Below are 10,527 nucleotides of genomic sequence, written 5' to 3'. Positions count from 1 at the left end.
AGTCCCCGGGAGGAGCGAGGGAGTTTGGAGGGCGACCATCTAAGCACCTGGTGTGAGGTGGGAGCACTGTGGTGGGGCAGGTAGTGTACCTGCCGTCGGGGCTGTGCAGCAACTACTCGTACTGGTGTGCACTGGAGGCAGAGAGGAATTGTAACTGAAGCCTGCACTGAAATCTATTTTTGCTTTCATATAAAACTTACAATGAGGTAATTGTTCGCAACATACTAGTTCACTAAGTTGTGATGGAGGCTGTCAAAGAGCATTGTAGAGTGTTTCCGCTGCACAGGTACATGCAAAGCAAGCAAATTTTTCCTCATGCAGGGAAATCTTTGAGGAGATTTTGAAGGAAACAATTTCTGCCAGGATTACCTCACAGAGTTTTCCCTTACACATCTATTTCTTTTGGATGACTCACCTTGTTTCCGTCCAGTATGTGAATCCATAGGAGTTTATAGCTTTATGTACTCTTACTCAGTGGATTAATCTCAATGGATTAGCTGTATAATGAATTAACTGTAACGAAGGCAAAAATTATATAGCAGCGTTCATGTGGTGCTGTGTGGACCTACAGTTCAGGCAGCTCAAATTCAGATATCACTGCACTGCACAGCTAATAGCGTCAAGTTCTTCTTTTTCTTTTCCTGCAATTACCCTGCATATATGAGAGTGTTTAATATACAGACCCCCCAACAGCTCTCTACAGCATCTCTGGTGCTTTCAGTAGCCCCTGGGATGGCCCTCACAGCTAGATGTAGGGACAGGGGCCAACAGAGGAAGTGCACACTTGAGCGAATAATCTCTGAGACCTCTGCAAAGTCATCTGACACCCCCTGAGGCTGAACATTTCCTCTGCACTGGGATTTTAAAGAAAGCCTGAGGCTGCATTTCTTGAAGCAGTTGAGCTGCTGCCTCTGAAAGGGGTGCTTTTATCCCCCATCCCCTTCATTTTGTGGCTGGCCCTTCCTTCCATGAATTTATTTGGCTCATTACCCAAGAAGATAGCCACCCGCTTTCTTTGTCCTAATTATTTTTCCTCTGGGCTAACAAGCTCTGTATGCTGATGGAGCTGGAAGATACCACCAGGGGTGGGATGGGTGGTGAGGAGCAAAGCGGGGGATGTACAAATGGACTCCTTAGCAGGGGCAACACGGGGAGCAGCTGAGCCCCTGCGGTGGGATCACACCCATCTGGTGCTGTTTGGGGCACAGCTCGGCTGCCTCTGGAGGAGCATCTGCTTCCCTGGCACTGGTGCAGGCTCTTGGCAGACTCCAGGGTGAGCCAGCCATGGACCTTAACTGAATAGGCAATTTAATACCACAGAAAAGACGAGCAGCTTTTTTGCAGCCTTCATCTCCTGAGCCAGCTAGCTGTGGGGCTGGAGAAGAGCCAGGCCAACACAAGGGAGCAGACAAGAAAAGCAACCAGGTCCAGTGCTGTCTCCAGGAAGGCTGAACAACCACCTCGCCTGTAGCTTCCCCCAGTCTTGCTTCCTAAGGGAAACCTACAACAGACTTTCAAAAGATGAGCCTAAAAACTGAAATACCTAATTCTGCAGACTCTGATGATTGCAAACTCATTTTATGCATTTCACAGAGCAATGAAATTTGCTCCGCACGCACTTCAGGGTACCACGGGTACTCTCACCACATTACTTCTCCCCCTTGCCAGCTGGCCCTGCTGCCCCACCAGTACGAAGCATGGGGCTGACTAAGGGCTGAAGGATGAAATTTGTTGCAGAGCAGGCCACCCACGCTGCCCTGGAGCTTTGCTCAGGGCTAGAAAGGAGGCTGCAGAAATATGGTCTTTCTCTCGTCAGCATATGGCTTGACCTATTGGGAGCACTGCCTTTTCAACAAACCTTATCTCTGTGTGTGTCATTAGTTATGCAATGTTCAAAGAAGAGCCTTGGATGATGCAGAAAGCTGAGTTTGCTAATGAGAGTACGTCTAATTGCAGAGCAGATGTGTGATCAAGCTGCGGAGCCAGCTCCGAGCACAGCCTTTTGGGGCAGAATTGGCAAGGGTGGGTACCCTGTTAGCATGGCTGGGTTGGGACCTTTGTTGGTGCAGGTATGCTGTTTGGTCACCAACTTTAGAGGACAATAACTATTTTTATTCTTAGCGTGGTGAATACATTAGCTTGAGGGTGGAGCTGTGGTTGGATCCTGGGCTTGCTGCTATCAGTTGTGCAGCATTATGCTGTAAACAGGCACAATTTTCTGAAGACAATTTTGCAGGTGCAAAACCTCCCTAAAGGCAGATGTGTATGTGACTCTTCCCCAGCATGCAATTACGGGGTGGAGGTTAATTTGTGCAGCTAGAAGGAGGGTGTCTTTAATCCATCTGTTGTGTTTAGAACAGATTGATACCAGCTATCACTTTAAATGTTGGTGATGCAACAAAAAGCTTTTTGTTTATGGCTGATTGTAGGAATGACAAGTGTGTGGAACCATTCATATGCTGCTCTTGTGGACAGAGTTTCACTATGAAACACAGGCAGTCAAATACTGTGAGTCAATATCTTCCACCTTCTTCCCCATCCATCTCCCAAATTAGCAGTCACTTAAAAAGAGTTTATTAAAAAGTAGCACTGAGTTCTTATCTCAATTGCCTTCTGATTTTTGCACGTTTACACTTTACATTTTCACACTTCAGTTCAAACTACACTGCTTTCCTACATGAACATGGTGATTGTGACTCAGAGAGCTCAGATTTTGAAAAGAAGAAATAATGTACTTCCAAGAAAAACAGCCAGCCCCACTGGCTTCTACCTTATAAATAGTCTAGCAGATCTCAGGGATCTTCTTTCCTTACCACCACCTCACTCCAATGCTGCGTGTCTGGGCTTAGAGCAGTTACAGCTCTTCATCCCAGCAGTGGTGACAATGTGGCCTCATGTCCCATGTCTGAGAAAACCCAGCCACCTGAGTTCTTTCCCATGTGCCGCCAAAAGAGTTGCCTGACTGAGAGTTGCTGATGAGAGGGTCTTGGTGGTGGTATCTGCAGGCACAGATGGCATTTGCCATGTGGAAGCAGAAAGTCTTAGTCCTCAGGTGGGAGAGAGCCAAGGGGATGAGTTGAACAGGAGAGAAATGCCTGATTATAGGTGAGCGGTCCTCAAAGGGCAGAAAATATGGTAGGATTAAGGCGGAGGTGAAGGGTTCAGGGAAGAGCTGGCATGGAGGGGAGTGGTGGGATAGTGTTGTAACTTTATTATTGCCTTTGCCCTCTGGGGCCCATAATTAACACAGATTGGGAGTTACGCACAGTCTGCTGTGCCAGCGTGGTGCTGAATCTCATGACCTGAGCTGCCACATCATCCCAAAGCTCTTCTGAGTCAAGAGGGCTGTCTGAGCAGGGGACACCAGGAAGCCCCAGGGTCCTTCCTGTTCCTTCGTAGGTGTCCCCAAGGCCAGAGGTGATTTGCCTGCTGGGCTCAGAGTGTGTCTCAGGGGAGAGCGCTTGGCGGGTGCTAGCCCCAAGGGTGTGCTTGGTCTCAGCCCACCTCTGAAATTACATTTTGGATGCCCTGGGCCTGCTGCAGCTGGTGCAGGTGCTGTGAGGGAACCTGCAGGCTGCAGTGCCCTGTGCTGAATGTGTCCCAGCCCTGAGCTCTTCAATGCGCAGCGAGGGCAAGAGGGAGACAACTGCCCTGGGGGCATGGCGGTCTCCCCTCCTCCTGCCTGCTGCTGCCTCATGGGAGGCACACGCTATGGCTGTGGTGTTAGGCAGGAGCAGCCGCTGTGATGTGTAGTGCCCTAACAGAGGGGTGACCCACGTGTGGGGCCACGGGAGCAGAAACCTCACTGTGCTGGCACTACCCTGGCTGAACTACCGCCTGACCCCTGGGCTCGGCGCTGCAGGGGCTGGGGACCGCCACTGGCCCTGTCACAAGGTGTGGGACCATGCAGTGCGGGCAGCCCCTTGAAGAGGGGGTGACACAGTTGTCACCCTGGAGGCAGGGAGGGCAAGGAGGGCCACCTCTTGGGGCCCTTCAGCTGCTGGAGCAGCAGGGAGAGATGCCAGTGCCAAGGGTAGCAGGTCTGTCCCATCCTCATTCCTGATGAGGGCTCAAAAGAGGCCCGTGGAGCCGAGGGGAGTGAGGATGACGGGGGCATCGGGCGGGGTGAGGATGGGTGTTGTGTCCGATGTGGTCTCTTCAGCCTCACTCTCCACGTCCTCCAAGCTCTCGCTGACAGAGGGGATGATCTGCACCACCTTCTCCTGGAAGTGCACTTGCTTGCGTGGGGCTGGCGGGGCCGCTGGTTGGGCAGGAGCTACTGGGGCCGGGCTCCTGTCCTTGCTGCCCTTCAGGATGCTCTTCATGTGGCCCAGCAGCGAGCGGTGCTGCTCCCTCGGGGCCCCGTGGAAGGTGTAGGTCTGCTCAGTGTCACCAGCGACGGTTGGGGCTGCCACGGTGGCTGAAGGGTCCACATACTGGCCCGCCTGGGGATGCATCTCTTTGTGCCCTGGGCTCTTCCTCCTCTTGCTCAGCAGGAAGTAGGCCAGGGCGGTGAGCACCAGCATGGACCCTGGGAAGAAGGCCATGTTGGCTGAGGGCTGGGCCGAGGCGAAGAGCTCGCCAAGCAGTGCTTGGTCTAGCTAGCTCAGCACCATCTGCAACCCGCAGAAGGTCCAGCACCCCGCGCATCCCCACCCTCTCTGGCCCTCGACAGACCATGTTGCTCTTCCATCTGCACTACTCCCCACCCCAGCACGGGCTCCTCACCAGGGATGGTGACATGCCAGACAAGGACGGGATGCAGGAAGCAAGCCACTGAGAGCAGCATGTATCCCAAGAATTTCTGGAAGCTCCCCGGGCGTCTAGCTCGCTTCCAGCAGGCCTGTGCCAGGGAGTCAGGCTCGTATCTGGGGAGAGAAACAGAGGTCCTTGTGGGATGGGGCACCAAGCACATGGCAAGAAGATTTGGACCTATCCGTCACCCATCTAGATGTGCAGATCCTCACTCTGGTTTTCCAAGAAACCGGTGTGTTGGTCAGGGAAGGTAAGCAAAGCCTGAGCCTCTCCCATGGGAAGAAGAGGACAGGGGCTACATCTGCCGGAGGTCAGCATCTCAGGCCATCTCTCCTTGGTGTGTTTGCTCACTTGGCCACTAGTCGCGTGCCTATTTGCTGGAGTAAGGTGTTGCCTCTAAGCTATCACGGTGTTTGAGTTTATGCCAAAAGACAGCAGAAGTGCTCAGGCTCTGAGAAGTACATAAGGATATTCTACATTTTAACTTAAACCTCTGTGCTGCCTCTGGGAGGGAGCTGCAGCTCACCCTGGGGATCTGGCTCTTCCCTCAACCCCGGTCCCTTGTAGGGCTTCATACTGTGTGTTAAGCAGATGCTGCAGACCAGGGTTTGTCATGCTGATGCTCAGCAAATTATGGCATAAGCTTGGGTTAAAACACAGGTTTAATTGGCTGTGGACATGGCCCCAGGTACCTCCCCCCTGCCTGAGTGCACTTGCCATGGCATTAGGGGCAAGACCTTTGGTCTGGCACTTGCAGTTCAGCTAGGTTTGGTGTTGCCTGCAATGGGCAAGTTGCCTTAGGGAGGTCCCACCAAGGCTGGAGAAGACTGGACAGGGTCTACTCACGTGAAGCACATCTCCAGGAACAAACTGATAAAGAAGAATCCTTCACAGACAGTAACTGCAACCCCTGAAAAACTGAAAGGTGAAGCAGTCAGGGGGGCAGGGCTGGGCTTGAGTATGCTCTCCAGGTGGCAGAAGGGGCATAGAGGGCCGGGATTTACTATCCAGTTCACAACAGAGTCTGTGTGCTAGGGTCTGAACACCCTCTGCTCAGGGGGTTTGTGGAGGAGAGCTCAAAGCCCTTCTGTCCCCAGGGGGCCAACTTGCAGCCAGTGCCACCTCTGGCCTGCATGAGTCTGCAGTAGCATGGGTGATGCAGTTGCATCAGTTTCTCTAACAAAAACAGCTTACTTTTCTGAAACCTAAAAATGGAGATCTGAATTCTCCAAAGCCTTGGACACTGTTCCCTGCTGCTGTTGCAGTCTAGTCTGGTGCTACATGTAGTGGAGAGGTTAAACGTGTCACCCCTGCTAGCTCTGACTTCAAGGGCAAAAATACTTACAGCAGATAGAAAGCCAGATTTTTGAACTGTCCTCGCTGCAGAGTTTCTATGCCCACACCGATCAGCACTAGAAAGAGAAGGTAGGAAAGGTGCTGACTGCAGGGTTGGTTCCCGACTCTCTGGTGCCCTACCAGCTCCCAGAATCGATGTCCCGGATTCCCCAGGGGCTGGCGAGGCTGCTTCTCCTGTGCTGTGCAGCACATTAGGACTGCCAGCACCGGTGATTCATGCTGACACACCAACCCAGGAGAGTCAGAGCTGAATGCTGGCCTTGACATACAGCCCAGAAATCCATCCCAGCTGCATCCCTACCACGGCAGCCTTGCCACCGCGTGAGCTGGGGAGAGGTTCTCTGGGGATACCAGCTGGCCTTGGACAGCTGAGGGAGGTGAGCAGCAGTGTCCTGTGTCCCTTCCACCCCCTGCCACGCCACTCCATCACGGCTGCCACAGGGACTTTCCTCCCACTGCCCCATCCACCTCTGCCCCCTCCCGGTCTGGGGACCTCTCTGCCCAGGTCCCCCCAGTGCCTGCCAGCCTCACTCCCCTGCCCTCCCTGCTTGCCCAGGCCTGCTGCACCCAACACGCGGCCGCAGGGCAGCAGCAGGACAGGGGAACCGTGCCAGCTGCCTTCACAAAGGGCTGCAGCCATGGCATCAAGATCCTTTGCTGGCCAAACAGAAAAACATATAACGGGAGCAGGGAGATTAAAAACAGGGAATGAACGTCCCCTCAGTGCCCCGGCCAGCACAGCACACTGGGGAGTCAGTTTAAGGGGGATTAAGAGTATTAGTGAGGCTAAAATCTTTCCTGGACTGGCTGGTGGGGGCCAATAGCTTGAGGGGATGGAAAATTTCCTTCAACATCCTTCAGTTCCCCACAAGACTGTTTCCAAAATGGAGCAGAAATGAAGTGCCTCGCACCAGCTGCAGCAAGTTGGTCGGTACGCGACTGGCTGGTCACAGTGCACAAGTACCAGCGGCATGGAGCTGAGCAGAGCCCAGGTCTCATGGCCAGGGCATTGCTTTAGGCAGTCACTGCACTCCTGCCTGCACTTGGCCTCTCCACATCTCACCGAGCAGTCCCTGCCCATCCACTAGTGCTCAGGAAGTTCACCACTGGTCCTGCTCAGTGCACGTTGGCCAAGGCTCGAGGTGCCGGTTGGCTTCATTTGTCTGAGCTGTGGTTTGCTCCAGCTGGAGAAGGGTACCAGGCTCCCAAACAGGGATGCAGACCAGTGCCCCCCAAGCCTGCAAAGTGGGTCAATGCTGGGGGTCTGTGCCTGAGCCCACAGCTCTCCCATCCTGGCTGAGCAAAGCCTTGCTGGGGTGCTGCGGTCTTGCTTTGGTTCCCCCTGCATCACCTGCAGCTGCTGGCCCCTGTCAGCCAGGGGAACGCATGGACCCACGCACCACCCTCCTCCATGGAGGCTGCCTCTCCCGCCCCGAGCAGAGGCATGGGGAAATCAGTCTCATCAGAGGGCTGCGAAGCTGTGTGAGCTGTGTAATCCTACATGCAAAGTACTGTCCTTTGCTATCTTGTGACTGAGAACCCTTCTTTATAATCTTCCCTACAAATGTGGAGTTCATTCATTCATCCGTTCATTCATTCATCCATTCATTCCCTGCAGATGAATGCAGAATTCAACAGCTTGGCTGTTACGCTTCAGTCTCTGCTCTGGATGGGCCGGTTTTCTGATTTTGCACAGCTTCTGCTTTATCCACAAAGCTGTTTGGATGAAGAATCTGCAAGAAGCAAAGGGCTGTTTCTGAGGTGTTTGTTTGGACCAGTTGCTGCCTTGATTTGGATCTTATCCAAACCATGTGGCTAAAGGCACATGATTAGGAATTAAATGGTCGAAAGCATGAGAATTAAGAAATAAGTAAGGACTCTCCCTAGATGCAGAAATCACAAGGCCTAAAATCTCTTAACTACAGAGATGCCCCAAACACTGCAGTGAATTGCGGGGCTGTTTGATGACTCTTCACTAACTCGCCATGAGGCTCTGCCGACGGCAGGTCTGATTTCTCACACACAGAAAGCCTGCAGCCCCACCATTGCAGACAGCCATTACATTCCAAGATCCTAGGGGAAGGGGAGGTTTGTATTATGTGGGTAACCTTCCGTGTTTGCAGGCAGCTTATGGAGCTGGCCAGGCCTTCTCAGAATCAATTAGTGAGCCTAATGCACTCTCCTCTCCCTTTCATATTTTTTTTCAAACAAAACCCATGAGATTCTCTTCCGCGTGGTTTCCATTTCATGCAAAAACCTCATGTACCTCATCAGGCACTAAACACTGCATCAAGCTGTTTTCTTACTCCATTGAGACACATAGAGGAATAAAACACAGGCACCTCCCATTCTTCACTGGTCTTTTGGGAAAGTCAGGTGATACTGGGAATGCATCAGAGCTATTGAAAAGCACAGAGATCGGTAATGCAGCTGTCTATGCTCTGTGATGCTCAGCAGAGAGACGACTGCACTGCTCATTTCAAGAAGAACTACAGAAAGAGGTGCAGATGATGCAAAATGATGAAAAGAAAACAAGCAGGGGAGAGAGATTATATTCCACTAAGACACGTCCAAATTGTAAGCTACTTCCAATTTTGCTGTTCTAGCTTTAGTTTTCCCATGGCAACAAGCTCATGTTTTCTCCCAGGAAGGTCTCTATGAGTTTCCCTGGAGCTTTAAGAGAGAATATGAGCAGCATGGGGCTCACGTGGGCCCGAGGAGGGTGGGGATGGAGAAAGGAAGAGACTGGCATTTGCTGGTTAAAGCTGTGTCCCAGCTCCTATCTATTGCAGTCTCATCATGATGTGCACTTATCTACTAGGAGTTTGTACAAACTCAGAGTCTCAAATCTCTGCCTGTTATCAGTCCTTTAAAGCACATTCCAGGGCACAGCCTCCAGCGTCCCAGCTTTAGGTGTCCCTGGGGACCTGTGCTCTCTTCAGCTGACCTATGTGCTTTCTACTTTGCCCCCGACTTGAGCAAAGTGTCCCTCAGGGCTGTCTGCAGTTGATAAAGGAAATGCAAAGGTAGGAGGGCCTGCTGCGACCTACTCTGCCACGTCTGAAATCTGAAATTCCCGGGGGTCTGACACAAGAACCACAGGCACCACCTCAAGGCACCTCTCAGCAGGCACCTCTGGTTCACACCTCCAGCCTTTAGCCAAATCAGGCACTTTGATCTCTGCTTTACTGATGGGGAAACTGAGGCAGAGAGCGCTGCCTGTCCTGTCCTGTAACAGCGAGTCAGCAGCGGTGCCAGAGTGAACCCCTGAGCCCTCCGTGTTAGCTGTTTCCCCACGTCCCATCCAGAGATGCCCCATGCGAGAGGGTTATTCACCACAACTCAGTCCTTCTGGGCGAGACGCTGTGCCTGAGACAGCCAGCTCAAAACACCTGCATTTCACGAGAAACTAAAGGCTCGGATGTGTCACCAAACCCAGAGGACGCTGGTCCCAAGCAGCCCCTGGCAGCGGGTGGGATGATGCAGCTAGCCAGGTGGGTGTATTTATGATGTTTGTACAGCAGCTATAACCTGAACTGCTTCCTGAGCCTGCTCCTTGACGGGTTGCTAGCGAGGCAGAGCGGCGCTTTGGCAGTAACTGTGCCCTGATGGCTGGGACCTCTCCATCCTGCCTGGCACAGGACATCTCACTGTGCACAGCACAAGGAGCTCCTCCTTCATTTCCACATCCCACGGAGCAGCCTGGCAGTTTTGCACAGCCATGAGTATTTTGCTTTTCACTCTCATTCACACCTTGTTTGTACCCATGTCTGTTTTACAAGAATATAATTTAATTTTCTTTTCCATTTGTGCTCAGCTTGTCCTCTGCCATACTGAGTGCTGGCTCATCCTTTCTGATATCTCAGTGTGCCTCCCACAGCATTTGGAAAGAGCCTGGCCAGGCACCCAGCATTGTCCCTCCCTGGGTCCCAAAGCAGAAGTGAGCAAGTTTCCTCGTTCCCCTCATAGGATGGGGCAGTGGCTGCACTTGGCCAAAGGCAAGGAGACAGCTCAGGGGTCCCGACACCGCCTCAGTGCCTTTTAGTGCTAAAGAAAACGAGAGCTCGCTCTTACCTGCTGCGGTGGAGATGCCCAGCAATCGGCAGGTGTACTCCAGAGCGCTCCAAAACGCCTTGTGCCGCATGGCGAAGAGATGAAGACTGAGGTGCTGACCAGGCAGAAGCTCCTCTTCAGAGCTCCCGCCTCACACGTAGCCCAGCAGCTCCCAGCCGCGGGCAGAGCCTCCTGCGCCCAGGACCAAGTGTCCTTCCTGAAGGAAAGGGCAGCGCGTGCGGGACTGGCCACCTCCACCGGGGCCTCCCAGGGGAGGGTGGTCGGAGAGCGGAATGCCACCACGGGGAACCGGTCAGCACTGCTTCCTGCTGCTCCCACGGGGGCTGTGGAGACTTGGCCTTT

The 10,527-nt window shown here is 52.9% G+C and overlaps 1 protein-coding gene across 1 annotated transcript; it reads right to left on the bottom strand.

Annotated features, from left to right (window-relative positions):
* Positions 1-4,070: 4,070 nt before the first annotated feature.
* Positions 4,071-10,255, bottom strand: TMEM72 (transmembrane protein 72). Its single transcript, XM_072871529.1, has 5 exons — positions 10,186-10,255; positions 6,101-6,167; positions 5,602-5,673; positions 4,729-4,868; positions 4,071-4,531 (listed from the first exon to the last, which is right to left on the bottom strand). Exons 1-5 carry the CDS (start codon positions 10,253-10,255, stop codon positions 4,071-4,073), a joined length of 810 nt encoding a protein of 269 aa, XP_072727630.1.
* Positions 10,256-10,527: the final 272 nt, after the last annotated feature.

Source organism: Ciconia boyciana, chromosome 8 (genome assembly GCF_034638445.1).
Source record: "Ciconia boyciana chromosome 8, ASM3463844v1, whole genome shotgun sequence".
Lineage (NCBI taxonomy): Eukaryota > Metazoa > Chordata > Aves > Ciconiiformes > Ciconiidae > Ciconia > Ciconia boyciana.
This window is presented reverse-complemented; position numbering and strand designations above follow the sequence as displayed.